This window comes from Cyclopterus lumpus, chromosome 3 (assembly GCF_009769545.1).
Source record: "Cyclopterus lumpus isolate fCycLum1 chromosome 3, fCycLum1.pri, whole genome shotgun sequence".
Lineage (NCBI taxonomy): Eukaryota > Metazoa > Chordata > Actinopteri > Perciformes > Cyclopteridae > Cyclopterus > Cyclopterus lumpus.
In genome coordinates, this window is record NC_046968.1 from 22,331,177 (window position 1) to 22,346,651 (window position 15,475).

Sequence of the window (15,475 nt, forward strand, 5' to 3'; positions counted from 1 at the left end):
TGACAGGCAGGTCTTACCTGGCCAACCCTCTGTGCACACCGGCCCGGTAACACACACGGGAACACGCGCATGCACACAGGGACAAATGTGGAGCTACACAAAGACCTACATGCGTGAGTGCCGTGTACACACACATACACACAAACGCTGACCCGGTGTAATTCCTCCAGCACACGGCTGGTGACAGGAGCAGCTGCGGCCGCTACGGCAGACAGATGAAATTTTCATAACTATCTCCTCCAACTTCCATCCTCACCTTCAGGATAATTTATGACCTGCCTGCCAGCCTTGAAGAGACAATATGCTTGATATGAAATGAAGTGTTCCAGCGGTGTAGGTTATAATTAACAGAGGAGGGGAGAAAGATGTGCATATATAGAGTGGAAGGGGTGAGTGGAGGTGTGTGTGTGGGGGGGGAAGAGCGCCCAGGTGTGCTGAATGTGGTAGATGAGGTGGAGAAAAAAGGGAAGGGACGGAGCATGTGGTGTGCATGCATGTATAATGTACATGTTTCATTGTTTGGATGTTTACTGAAGCCTATGCATAGTTACTGACATCATGTGTTGTCATGGTTCCATTTGCTCATTTAAACAGTTATTCACGTGTACACTATTCCAGTGTAGAAATCAGAATTTGGTACCGTTTCCACTATCCCACCATGAACTAACAGGATGTAGTTGAGATAAGCGAGATGTTTTTGGTGAGCACCGGCCCAACATGGTAAGTCCTTGCCGTTTGTTTCACATGCCTGCCACACATCCTCACCCAATCATGCTCTATCAGCTCTCTGGGATTTTGGGTTTGACCAGAAAGAATGTCCTGGTTTTCTTGACTACCAGTAAAACATTCCCTCCCCCTCTCTCCTTACCACATTGTCTTTTCCAAACACAAATCTTGTTTCCATATTAAAAAAAAGCAACATTTAATGGGCAACTCTTTCTGCAACAAGTGTGTTTAAACGTCTGTGGGACTTTTAATGACATTTTTAACTCTCTCTTTCTCCATTTCTGTGCCACATTGCATTGCCAAGCTCTTACTCTGAAATGCATAATTATGAAATGACTGTTTCCATTAAAACCTGCAAGCAATTTAATGCAGTTGTGACTCAGTCGAGGATAAGCAACAGAAAATCAACAAAGAGAGAGCGTGATACTGAAACCTGCCAGTAGCAAGCCTTCCATTCCCACACTTAACCACAAAACGAGAGAAAGCATGTACCTCAATGGCCAATTACTGACTTGTTTAAGAACAAGGCAAGACAGAGATAAGTGCATATTTACAAGGGTAGAACTTGTTTGTACAGTAAGTAAAAGGTAAAGAAATAGCATCGCCAGTCATCTTATTCAAGGTGCATTCCAGCAAGAATGAGACATACTCTGGAGTACTTTCCAGCCTGGGAGCTATCACCGATGGGGGTACGACGGCTACGGCAACAGCAGCTGTGAGGCTCTGCTGAGGTCAGGACATGTCATGCATAACTGACTGACTGATTGCTAAACAAGGGCGGGAGCATGAGAGAAGAATTCATAATTTACAATCAAGCGCACACAAACACACACCTCAAAGACACACAGGCCACAGGCGATCTCGTGGCACGCATGTAACCGGTCTGAGGGACCACACAGACATGTTTTAGATAAAGACCGACAAAGTAGACGACAGCGTCTTAGGCTAACCACTGCGTATGCACTAATTACAGGCTGGTCGGCGATGAAAGAGACAGATGACATGTACTTATTTGTTTTCTCCTCCAGTGCCCTGAACCAAGTAAACACAGCAATGCCAATAATGCAGATAAAGAACATAGTTGTTGGATGGCAGTTCCACCCTCCACACGCAGGTGTGTGTCCACCATTGCAGTGAGAAAAACCTGGGAGGTAAAGAGAAACAATGAAGGAGCCAGCAAAACCTTTGGCGAGCAACTCATTCTAAGGAAAACAGACTGAGCTCACACCGTCTCTTCTGCATGCAAAACAAGACCACTGTGGGGGTGATGTGGAGGCAAATGTGGTGCTGCTGCCTGGGAGATCTGAGATCCGAGCATGTCACCTCGGGTTGTGCACTTTCATCACACAGGCCTGGTTGACAACGTGCCCGGACCGACCTACCGCCAACTAGAACCTTGGTTAATGACGCCATCCTGAACACCACCACCACCCTTGCTAATTAAACCTACTTATTGCCAGCTTGATGCCAGCTTGTCTTAACTTTACCGCAAAAACCCTATTACCCAAACGCAGCCACGTAACAGCCAGACAGGTTCCTCGTGTTGAAAGAAAGTCACGGAAGGACACATAATCCTCAGCCGATCACTTGTGCAATGACAGCGGAACAGATGACGGCTTTGCTAAAGGTCTATGGGAACCTGTGCCCAGCCAACCCTTGAGTGTATTAAGAGAGTGAGTTGTAAACGGCATGAGATTAATCCCTGCAGTATGGCGTCTCCATTTCTAGGGCTTTCAGGAGGTCATTGGCCACATTAGACAAGGCTGTGGTCTGCCCATCTTTATTGTGGACACGACATTGACAATCTTTCCAACTCCCATCTGGGACAGGGGACCTCCATTGTCTTCTAACTCCCTGCCCCACCCCAGTGCAGGATTCTGGGCGGGGTCTGTCAGGGACAACACAAAAGAAATGTCACCACTTCTGGACTGAAATGCCTGCCAACGGAGGTCTCTCTCCTCCTTTTTATCTGTCTCTATACGTCTCGGCAGGGGTTCAACTGGTAGCTGACATCACTAGTGGGGTCATCCCCGACTGGGCGCAGCTTCAACGTCAGGTCTCTGGCCCCTGCTGGCCCCCGGTGACCCTTGGTTTTGATGACAGACTGGGCCTTTTGTGAAGCATCGCCTTGTCCAGGTGAGGACAAGAGAGGATGACAATGGCAGGAAACATAAAGCCGATGGAGGCTGTGAGACGGCCCTACAGGTCATGGGTCAAGCTGGACAGCTGAGTGATGAGTGCAGCTGTGGACACGTGCACCTCCTTCTCTGTCCAATAGCTCTGCCTGCCATGTCAGCTGATGTTGCCTTTGTTGTGGAATAAAGACCTCACTAACTCTCAACAAGTTGGAGAAAAGTAATAAACACAGGCGACAGATGTACTACGCCACAGATTCAGAGTGTACAGCTATTATAGTGTAACCTGTGCGGTGTGGGTCAACTCCTCGTCTTTTCAAAGGGTGACAGAAATGTAATTAGACAATAGAAAGGCATTCGCCTATAAAAGAAATAATGAAATGGTTGTCATTTTAATTACTTACATTTCAGTTCTTAAAATAATCAAAAATAAACTAAATTTAAAACTACTAGATGCTCCTTTGGGGATACATAGATTTCACTGTCATCAACGCTTGCATTATCAAAAGGAACAAAAAAAAAAGTCCTCGCATAGAGAGAGAAAAAGCCCTTACATAAGTTTATCTGTGCAGTCCAATATCACAGACAATGTCTCAATGGGATACAGATGAATATGATGTTCTTCCATCCCTGGCTGCCACTGCTGCAGAATGTGCTGCCTCTTTCTTGTCACTTGGTATAAATCTAAAATGCAGAAACAAATTAAATGGACTATTTTAAACCCTGAATTGCATTGCCACAAAAGCCAATGAAACAAAGAACGCCTAAATGTCTCCGAACTACAGCGATTCACTCATCCTGAGCTGTCCAACTGTTTCCGATGCCAAAGGTCAATGGCTACCTACTCTTCTACTGGCCCACACTGAGGGATGGGAGGACAAGTCATGCACAAACCATAAACACCTCCGCCCGTCTCCCCTCTTCTTTTCTCCTCCACAGAGGTGAGTTGGGTTTGCACTCTGTTAATGTTTCACTACAGGCCTGCTTGCTTTTACACTGGCCCGCTGCAGAACAGAGGAGGGGAATGAAAGAGGGGCAGTAAAGGACGAGAGTGGATAAAAGAGCAGGAAGAAAAAGCCATAGAGAGGGCCAGATGGGCACCTTCACAGTCCATTTATCAAACCCAATGTGGCCCTCCCCTCCCCTCCCCGCTGCTCTCATGTCCTAAACCCCCATGTAATTCTGTAATGATTTTCATTATCATATAATGACCTTACAAAGCCTACAGCAGTTTGCATGGTCAGTACAAAACTCGCAGCTGTTCCCTTCAGTGTTTGCTCGCCGGCTGTGACAAACCTCTATTATGGTTTTTCTATTGGTCAGAGCGTTGACCTCTAGGCACTGGAAGGTCAGCATGAGGTCACCTCATCCAGGAGGTTCAAAGCTAGCCATACTGTAATCGGACACATTTAAGATAGCATCTCATCGAATATCTTCCGTAAGCGAGTTCAAATGGAGCCTTTTTGAAATAATGTTGGATTTTCTGTGTACATACTTCCAGTGTGTCAGACAGTGTATTCTTCTTCAGTAGTATTTGTGTAGATGTTAAATAAAAACCTAATAGCTCCGGTATTAAGCGTTTTGAATCTCTATACTTCTGGTGCCACTGAGATGTGCCATTTTTTAATATGTTCCCTGGAGGTTGTGCCTTGATCTTCAATCTGCACTTCCTGTGTGGCATACCCAAAAGCTCTCCTACAGTACAGTCATCCACCCACATAATAATCCATCTATTTCTAGGGCACTCACGGGGCATTTACCAAAGGGACACGGAGGGCAGCATCTATCAAAGAATTCACCATGTGCATCGGGAAAACCCAGTTACCAGAAAAGCTCATAAGAATAAAAAAGCTTTCATAACTTCGTTGGCTCAGAGTGAATGAATGGACTGCTTCTGCTAGCGGGGCAAGCTGAGGCATCACTCACTCTGAGTGCCTATAAGTCACTCATGAAGAACCACTGGTCACCAGGTCCAATCTCTCTTTCTTTGCTTCTTGGTAGTACTAAAAATGCCCCGAAGGCAGAAAACGGCAGCGAGCCGGCCCACGTTGCGGCGCACAGACTGCGGCTTTAACTGGTGTTTAAGAAACAAAAGTCAGCGAGAAACTTAATCAATCAGTGCTGGTTGTTTATGTTTATGTGCCTCTAGCAAGAGTCATCAATCATCCGTTGTTGTTGTTGAGGTTTTTTTTGCTCCATCCTTTTGGAAGTATTATGCGCTGAATAAAAACTATGGAAACAAAAGGCAGTATTATGATAAAAGCCTGCCTGTTGCATATTGTGTGGAAACCTAATTTGGACACCCAATATAAAAGAAAGCAGCAAAAATGAATCAGCTTATTAATTTCAAAAGTCCTCTTGTGCCTGAGTGCTTTTATGAAAATAAATGAAGATTTAAATACATCTGACCGAAGTGAAATGAATTCCCTCCCTGTGTGTCTGATTCTGTACTATACTGCATCTGTAATTCAAAACAATAACTTTTCTTCTAATTAGTATGGGTAAAGAAATACAAACTTGTTCTTGTTTTCAGCATCTCGAATCTCTAATCAGTACCAGTACGTCCCACTTAACATTGCACATAGCCATGTGTTTAGTTTTGCGTAAATGAGATCTGTTGACAGCCACTTGACAGGATGGCCCCTGGCTTTTTTTGTAAGTGGGGGCAATGGGGGTTAGGGATAGACATTTAATGTGTGTAAAGGGGAGAGGAGGTATCAGGAGCAGCTGGAGTTCAAACATATTGTGTGGGACGCTTGCCCTCCTCCAAAACTAATCTAATCAGTCTTTCACTGCTGATGGAGTAAACGTCTGTCTGCCCCGCCGACAAGGACAGAGCATTTCCTGTCCTGGTCTGTGATACTGGTTGTCAGGATCTTAGGGTGGGCTGAGCTAAGTCTAGGGGTTAGACATGTTTAAGAGGTGGTAACATAGCATTGTGGGTGGTGGGGGAAACCCGGGATGGCGGGGGACATCGCTGATGTTAGGTTGGGGGTGGGTGTGGCGACATGGTTTCTAGCTTTCAGCACCTGCAGCCGGAATGCACTATCAGAGCTGGCCCTACATCAAGAGTTGTGAGGCCGTGGGCGTCGACACAGCGAAGCAAGGTGTGTGGAAACAGCCTGTTTACAAGGCTCATCTGGATGGGGCATAGCTAAGGGTCAACTAAGGGGGACAACTCAAAACAGAGGGGCGCCATGAGGACAGCCACACTGCAGGAAGCTGACATATATCTTTCAAAGGAGAAGATGTTGTTTTCAGGAATTTCTATTCTGTGGAAACTGCCCCCGGCACTTTTGCTTTCTTTAGGCTCTGGATCACGTCTGGTCCAAAGTGTGTGTATGTGTATGTGTGTGACACTGAGGTCAAAACCATTGATAGAGACAATAAGCAGTGAAACATACGTAAATGCAGAGCTAGTATATACATGCATGCCAGTGTTTGTGTGTGTCCTTGCTAGTGCTCAGGGGGAGAGTGACTGAGATAATGAACAGCTAAAATAACACTCACACTGTGTGTGTGCGTGTGCGTGTGCGTGTGCGCGTGTGTGTGTGTGTGTGTGTGTGTGTGTGCAAGTGAGCGAGGCCCTACTTTATCTGAATGAATGGCCAGTGTTCTAATCCATGAGCTCTCGGCCCTTATCTGGGAGGAAGGAAGTGACTGGGTTTATCCAAGACACACGTGTCGTAGTGATAGCGGTGATAGCTGCCAGACCCACAAACACAAACAAACAAACAAACACCAACTACACCATATCTGTGGAATTTACATCACCTCTGAATGAAAGTAGGACCACGATGCCTACCAATGTGGTCACAGCTGTTAACCCTACGAGCCGCCACTGCGAGGCTTGCACTTGCTATCATGTCAATAGCGCGGGTCGCGACATCTACTTGTGTGCCTCAAAGTTGTGTCACATTTTTGGGATTCACAAAATATTTGCCTCTGTTGCTTCCTGGTAATGATACTCATGTGTATTCACATCCTGGGTGTTGGCCCTTGAAGTGTTTCGCATGTGTTATTTATTGTTTGCAGGCTCATAGTTTCAATAACTGATAGTCAATATTCCCCATTAGTTTTAATGTGCTTGCTGCAGTTTTGGGCTATCTAATTGGAATGAACATTTTTGTGATTTCCGGCACGCAAAATGTATTCTATGACCTTGTTTTGGGTATTTCAAGGCTACTAAAATAGAAACCTACATTTTACTCAGCAGACCGCTGCAAAATGTATGAATTCAAAATAAAGCTTTAAATATTAAGCAGAATAGCTCATTTCCAAAATGAGTTTGGGGTGACACTTATTTGTGTGTGATGGTGTTCCCATTCCGAATAGGAGACAGTGCTCGTGCTTCATAGAGTGTCCTACTTTACCTGTCTCACACATCAGTGAGTGATGTATTTTTTTTGAGGACCCAAAGTTGGTGGTACATTGTGTTACCTGTCTCTCCATGTCTGTCTTTGCTGGTGCCTCTCTGTCAAGGTAGACAGCAAGGTTTCTGCCATCTCTCTCCTTCCCTCTCCTTCCTGACCCTCTTCCTCCTCCCCCTCCACTGTATCCAGGAAGAGCATGGTCTGAAAAAGAAAAAAGTAGAAAATAGGATATGTGCGAACAAAGATATGACCATCAGGAGAAAAAAAAAAACACCATTCCCAAAAAAACCACTTGTTTTTCCTGTAATGTCCATACAGAAAAATTGTCTTCATAAAAAAGAAACTACGATGACATGGTTTACTACCCACTACATCCTTGAGTATGACAAATATTTGGTTCCATTTAAATTCCCCTCAATATGAAACCACATGGAATTGAGTTGAAAGAATACCTGAAGCAATTCCCTCCATCATTGAGCTTCTTCAGTTTAGAAATTACGCAGCCGAGTCAAAACTCCATTATAACGTCCCTGGGACGGCGACATACAGTAAGTCTAGTATAAAGTCAGTTTCACATCAGAGGATGGGCAAATTACATCCAATATTAGAGTGTGAGTCAATTAATCACGTCCTGCACAGCACAGTGTAATGTGTGAGTATCCCCCTGTTGAACATGAATTACAGGCCGGCTTAAAGTGTGACGTGGCACATCATTGCTAATCTGAGACATCCTGGCAAACCTTCGCCTCCAAGTCCTCCACAGCCTCTAAGCTGGTTGAGAGGGAGTCAAATGAAAAAGGATCTGGCAGCCCAAATTAAATGCAGTGCTGTCAGCCACACTCAAATCCCTCTTTCTCCCTCTTCTTCTCTACCCTTCACATACTCTCTCCCTCTCTGAATATCCTTAAATGTCTCCCCCTCCTCCTGCTCCCAGCCTCTGAGAAGTGATGGATCTGTAACTCTGACTGACTCTGACGCCTTGTTAAGAACAGTCTCTTCCTGTCACATCCACCAGTAAAGCGCGTTCATTTCTTCCCATTAACAGTCACTCGCCTCCCCAGTCGTCAAACCCTCTTTTAAAAAAAAAACCTCACAATGTAAGGGAACCTTCATTTCTTCTCCTCTCCCTCTTTTTTTTAATCCATTTCTGACAATCTACCTGTCTGTCTTAATTCATGTGAAGATCGGTTTGATTGTCTGTGTGTCTATTTTCAAGGGAAAGGAGTCTTATTTGCAGCAGAGTAATGTGCTTACTTCCTCCACACCACACAGGACAGGTGTCAAAACACGTGGCGGTGTGTGACTGATTACACCTGACTCGAAGGAGACACCAAAGATTACAGTGACCAGGAAGAAGCGGGGCCGGCTGTACTCCCTATGGAAATTGTACTTTTCAGTTTGGATCAAACCCCGTCTTCCTGGGATGATTGTCAGGGCAAGAAAGTGCCAGAAAGTGCATTCAGACTGTATCACCATCTCAGCTGGTAGACATCACATTTCGTAGCTAGCTGTTTAGCGTCTCAAGCGCAAGTGATTTGTAGTTGATCTGAAACCGGCTCTGACGTGCTTCTGAATTCGCTACGGCTCTTCCCATAGCTGGCCATGGGAACGGAACGAGTGGCAGGAAAAGAGAGGCAATGCAGTCGAAGGAGCTCATTCTAACCATGCTAAAACAAAAATAAAAATGAAGCCAATGAATAATTTACAGGTGCTCAATTGAAATTCAGAGAATAAATATTGGAGCAAACATCTATTTGCAATGTAAAGATACTGTGGAGTAATTGCTACCTGAGCAGAGAATGGAGTCGCTTTCCCTCTCTCTGGGTATTGTAATCCGAAACGTGTATGTGCTTTGTTTACATAGTTAGGCCGGCCGCGCATGCATTTTACTGCATGTGAGTCTCTCTGATGTTCCCCCATTGGCCCGTTGGTTAACGCTGATAACCGCGTGCCAACCACACACACACTGACTGTTGTCCCTCAGGCTAACCATCTATAGCTCTGTCGCCACTTTTGCCATTGTTTCAACTTTTTGTGCAGTTAGCACAGCTGGCTGTTAGTCTCCATGTTAAGTCGAGGCAATAGATATGCTCTGAATCATCACAGCCCATAGATTGATGTCCAAAAGCTTTCTGTCCCAACTGACAGTCAGAAATAAACCCCGGCCGGCCTCACAACTTCTGCTTTGGGAGAGTGTGTGTACATTTGTGGGAGTGTATGCTAAAGCCTCTCATTTTGTTCGTTCTCAGCTGGTTTGTGTGAGTACAGGTGTGCCTATGATATTATGAATGTGTGTTACCAAGCATCCTACTAATGAAATTGTTCATGTGTGTTTGCCTATGGTCTTGTGTTTAGAAGACCCAGTGCTGAGAGAGGCCTTCAGGTTTAGCCACAGGCTGATCCTGAGGCCATTTAGATTCCTCTGGTTGTTTACTGGTCAAGCCCTACCTCAGTCATCCACGGCAGGACCACAGTCCTTTATCTCCGGGCCTGTGTTAGCACTAATCATCCCCCTCTTTCCTTATATTTACTGCATGATGACAGTAGCTATCCTCAGCCTCCTCCTCCCTCAGCATGATGGTGACCACAGATGTGCCCTGACCTCGGCCACATCCCGAGGTGAACAAGAGGACAAGGAGGATCTGGGTACCTCCATCCCTGGTCCCCAGATCCCAAACCCAACCCCTTCCATTGCCCAACAGAACATTTCCGGCCCGGTGCAGAAGCAGGGTAGGTAAACAAACATGCAGCCAGGCTGAGGTGATTTTGTGGTTGAAGGGGAGCTGGAGTGATGATAGCGTTCCAAGCGAAGGCTCGCTGGAGGGCAGCCTGGGGCGGCTCACTAACACCTCGAGCCAGGACTGTATCTTAACACCAACAAGCATCTGTCTATTCCATCACATAACATCACGTCACTCACTCTACACAGAATAATAGAATGGGGCGATTGTTTGTTGCTACACATGTGCAATATGGTGTACATCCCTTAAAACTTCTCAGAATTGTAGGTCACGTAATAGCTCAAAGGTAGGAGGGTTAAAATAAGATGCATGCAAAACTGGAGGTTTATACTGCATGAAAAAGAGCTACTAGCTAGAGGAACTGTTAACACCCCATGAAATGTCTAAGCTGACTTTAGACCAGGACTTTCAGGGGACCCAGAGCACTCTTAAGCTCACTGGCACCCTCTTAAATGGGAAACTTTTTATAATCGGGAGGCCATAAACGCTTCAAAATCTTCAAATTCAAAACAAACCTCCCCTTTTAACTATTTTACCAGACATGGATGAGTTGAACACCAGAATAGACCCTCTAAATGATGGGTGGCTCCCTAAAAAACAGGTAGGTGGTAAACGAAAATCCACAGTACATTCCATTCACATTCCCCAGATTTTGGCTGGTGGCTGGTGTTAATTATCCGCCATGGAGCCTCGCTGGTCTCCCTGCCACTTCCCTGTGGAACAGGCCCGGCAGCAGGCCAGTGGACCTGCCTGTCTCTCTGCCGGCCAACAATCATGTCTGACATCTACAGGGCATATATAGTAGTTATGTGTTGTGTTCCCACTGTGTAGTGTGCTGAGATGGCACCAATATTAAAACGGTTTACACAGCCAAATTTGGGTACAGGCCGCTCGCGACAGGACATTCAAGAACAGACAGAGAAAGAGAGACCAGAGATGCTGCAGAGCTATGTAACATATTTATATTCATAATTTTTCTTGACAACCATTCATTTGATTGACTTCATACTGAATCTTCAGACACTGACTTCAGCTACAGTTTGAGCCCAGCTGCTCCGACATCTGATGTCATAGGCCTTAGGAGTGGGAGTTTGGCAGACTCCATTTCCCTCTCCCCTCTAATACATGAAACCAATATCACTTTGACCGCTGGTGGAAAAAGGCATCAGGCACCTTGCTCGGGGTAATGGATAGCTTCTGCTCACTGATATAAACAACTTGGGAGCTGTGATCCTGCCAGGACCAGTTCTACTCTGGACAAGGGATCTGTGTGTTTTTTGCTGCATGCCACTGTCGAGTTACTTTGCTCTGGGGGGGGGACTCTCCACCGGTGGAAAAATTATATTAGCCCAGGAAGAAATAAGCCCAGACCACATTCACTTCTCTGTGACATCACAAGTCATAAAAAGTGTGAGTGTGTGTGCGTGTATGTGTGTGAATATTTTCCTGCCGTCTGCCTGCTGTCACATGATTACAGATGGTTAAAAATTGAGGCATATCTGAAATTAAATTTGTTCAGTTTCCATTACGTAAGATTGTCTGATAAACACACAGGTGTGTGTGTGTCGGTCTGCGTGTGTGTAGAGGGCAGAGTGAATGGTGTCAACATTGCTGGTCAGGGTTGACTTCCAGACTTTGTAGCCTCACAACCTTTCATATTATCAAAGAGGAACGAGTGAAGAAAATGAGAAAAGCCAGTCCTATCAAAAATGTTCTCTCAAAGATGATTCTAGTCTTTTCTTTGTATGTCCGCGTGTTTGTCTTTTGATTTATCTGTGCAACCCCTGAGCAGCTCGCAAAGTAAGTTTGCAGTTACTCAAAAAACAAAACAAAAAAAAACATTCAAGATATTTTAAAAAGGCAGTCAGTGTCCACTTTATTTTGTCCACCTGTAAAGTCTCAGTCTAATATTACTGTTCTGCTATAATGTCTACTTGTATGATGCCTACAATATTCAGTTTGTGTTGACCCTTTCAAAGAGGTATAAAACTGTACTGTACTGGATTTGATAAAAGGATTTAATGAGTAATACATTTATCTATGACCTCAATCATTAAGATATAATTTAATTTACACATTTTGGACTAAGCAACCAAAAACTAAACATTATGGTAGAAGTAAAGATAGATGTTATGGCATGGCTGTTATGCATTGGATTGCGCAGGTTTACCTAAAAAATGGCCACTGAGTGCATCCTTTGAATGGTAATGAGTGTTGAAACCAATACCTAAAATGTAGATTTAGTTATTTCTGAAAAGATCCCTAAAAATACTTTCTACTACAAAACAACATACTTCAAATGCATTAGAAGGGCATCTAAAGTTCCCTAATTTTCCTCTGTGCGTGTTAATGTGTTTTCGCAATCTCCGTGGTGATAGAAACCAAGACCCTTCTGCCACATTGACCTTGCAAGGTCGCGGGCACCATCAATTATGTCAGCTAGTAAAATGGGCTTTGCTACAGACAGCAGATTATATGGAGTGTAAAACATTAGAAAAATGTGTCTGAAACACCAGAGCAGCATGTTTGAAGTGACAATGGGTTGGGGTTGGGGGGTGGAGACACTCCCAAAAAGGAAAGACCCCTGACAAGTGATTTTGTTTGAAGTCATTGTAACACACTCAAGTGGGCAGGGATGCTTTCTCTGGCCCCAACGGCACTCCATCTTCTGGGCAGAATACAGGCGGGATGGAAGGACATATGCTTTCCACAGGGTCAAATGAAGCAGAACTCACAGGCTTTTGTTGCTGCTCCCTTTTGGTGACAAGAAGAAAAGGCAAATCTGTTGTTGGGTTGAAGTCCAATGGGCCCACAAATATCGCATAAAAATTCACCGGCCTGTTTCTTGCGCGGCTTTTGTCTCCGCTTCACGACAAGGAGTGTGGATTCAGTTGGCCTTAATGGCTAAACCACATAGTTCTTAGTCTGAATGAGCTGTCCAGCAGGCTGGGACAGGACACACACACACACACAGACACACACACAGACACACGCAAGAATGCGTCATCCATCCATCACAAGAAAGCTTTGAGAGGCGCTTTGACTAATTCAGAACAATGAAGACAGAGCTGGACAGAGATGTTTGCGATGAGCGTGACACTCAAGCACCTTCTGCTCTGTTAAAACCCTCTTACTCTCTTTCACTATATGAAAGCTGAGTCTAGATCCCAGCTAGATAGCAGATTGTGATCAGCACCTCACTCTCCTGCCAGTAAAAAGCTTTTTGCTGACTGGGGCCAAAGCCAGCCTTTTCTAAGCCCGGGAGTTACAGTGTAACATACACTGCACCATACTTCAGGTCTTAAAAAATGCTAAACCAATAAAAAAAAAAAGGGTTTCCACGCTCAAATACAGGTTGTTGTTTTATTTTTTTTTACTAATGTCTGCAGGGACTGAAAATGTGCCACTAACAAAGTTTTGATTGACTACAAGAAGCGTAGTGATTCTTACATTTTTGCATCTGGCTGAAAATGGTGGAGCGAAACTAAACAGGACCTCTTATATGTCTCGTCTGACATGAATTGTGAATTACCTTTAGAGTACAGTGAACATGGCTGTGTCTAAAGTAGAACAGATTAGGATCCGCCGGTTGCCTACCATAAAAAAAAAACGTTATAGTAACAGCCATAAACAAACCTTGGTTTGTTTAAATTATACATTTGTTTTTTCATGAGATTAGCCAACCATGTTAAAAGGGACAATTCAACCCCAAATCAAATTATTATACAAATATTTTTCCTCTTTGCTGCTATTTATCAGTGAAGACAAAATCTGCTCAGAACAAATTCTGTGGATTATCTTGAGTAACCAGGTCATGATTGCAGTAAAAAAAAGACACTTGCTGTTGATGGTTGTTTTTTTTGCCATTTTCATTTTGAGCACCTCAAACCGAGAGCCATTTAGGTCCAAGATATTCAACAGAAGACAGACATCTCTCCAACATTAGGCAACACAACAAAATAATCAAGATTAATAAATAGCATAACGGGGAAGCAGGGGACTGTCCCTTTAACATCAGTTTGGTTTATTTGCGATCTTATTCTGGATTTAAATGATGTGCTCAATTTAAAAATGTACGTTTGTGGTCGCATTTCAGTTGCATCATTCTACCTCAACTCCTAGTATTGATAATTCAAAGCACTATGCATTATGAGTTTAATCAGCTGCTTCCCTATAGCTCAGTTGTGTTTAGACTGGCAGCTTTGTTGCCTGAAACAATTCTCTCCAAACTATGCGGCTATACAGTAATAGACAATGGCAGACGCCATGAAGCAGTTACATATAACCGGATTATGGACTCACATACTCTATAAGATGCTGTCTACTTCAATCTTGCTAAGAAGTCACAGACACACTGGTGTATTTCTTCAATGTAATGCTGTATGTTCAACACAAAGCTGCTCTGCATAATTCTGATATAATTCATTCAAAGAAATTAAAAGTGAATACATGATATCATGTAGCTAGTTATTGCAATGAATCTTTAAATATAAATGACTTTGCATCTCGGCATCAAGAAGCTGTCGAGTTCAAACTGCGTTTCATGACATTTATGTCATTGTTTGTATCCCAGGTTTAATCTTTCGACAGAAAAGACACTAATTATGATGCTTTTCAACTGCCAACTCTTGCTGGAAGTGTTGAAACACTCGAGTATTAGAACAATCAATGTGTAGTTTTAGATACATTTAAATGTCTTAAATTAAGTTTACGTACAGTACAATGTATGCATATGCACAAACACTGACGTGGTGCTTTAAATGTAAAGAGTTCATCTAAGAAACGTTTTAACATATGATGCCCTTATGGTGCCACTACTCGATATCTGCTGGTCAGCTCTTCTACTTCGAGGGGTGTTACAATGGTCATATTGTGTACGTAATGTAGCACCTCTAAAATGTTTTTTTTATATTATGGCTAAGTCTCCTCAGCAGTATAATTAATTTGCCAAAAAAAAAAAGAAAAGAAAAGTTAAACAAGATACAAGATCTTTGGACACAATGTCGCATGTCAGGACAGCCTGGAGTACTACTACTCATTAATAGAACAAATGATAATGTTAGAGGGTTTCTAAATACACCTGTGTTTCCCCACGTTTACACAGTATACTCTCCCGCACTATTGTGTTATTTGTGTGTGTGTGTGTAAGTGTGATGGCTTTCCACCATGGGAGGCTGATGAGAGCAGCTGAAGGGTGTTTATGAGACTCTTAGCCAGGAGAGGATGCCGCCCTGCAGCTCTCACCCAAATAAAAGAGCCATTTATTACATCCAACATGACCCTCTCATTACACACAAATAGGAATTAATGAGCGCTATATCGGGCGCTCCCAGCGGAGCGAGGCGGGGCCCGCTAAAGGACTAGCGTTAATTACATTGTCCTACATCTCACCCATTTAACACCACGCATCAGATCGCGGAGGATATGATCGTGGAAGAGATTCGCCACCTGGAAGGACGACCGCTCTCGGCCTCACCGGTGTGGTGGAGCTCAACAATGA

General features: G+C 44.0%; 1 protein-coding gene across 3 annotated transcripts in view; it reads right to left on the reverse strand.

Moving 5' to 3' along the window:
- fto (FTO alpha-ketoglutarate dependent dioxygenase) overlaps positions 1 to 15,475 on the reverse strand; it is a 111,386-nt gene that overhangs the window by 53,491 nt on the left and 42,420 nt on the right. For all 3 annotated transcript variants that reach the window (XM_034529275.1, XM_034529276.1, XM_034529274.1), the window contains one exon: positions 7,302 to 7,435. In XM_034529275.1, coding sequence (XP_034385166.1) covers positions 7,302 to 7,435 — 134 coding nt within the window. The remainder of the gene's footprint in view (positions 1 to 7,301; positions 7,436 to 15,475) is intronic.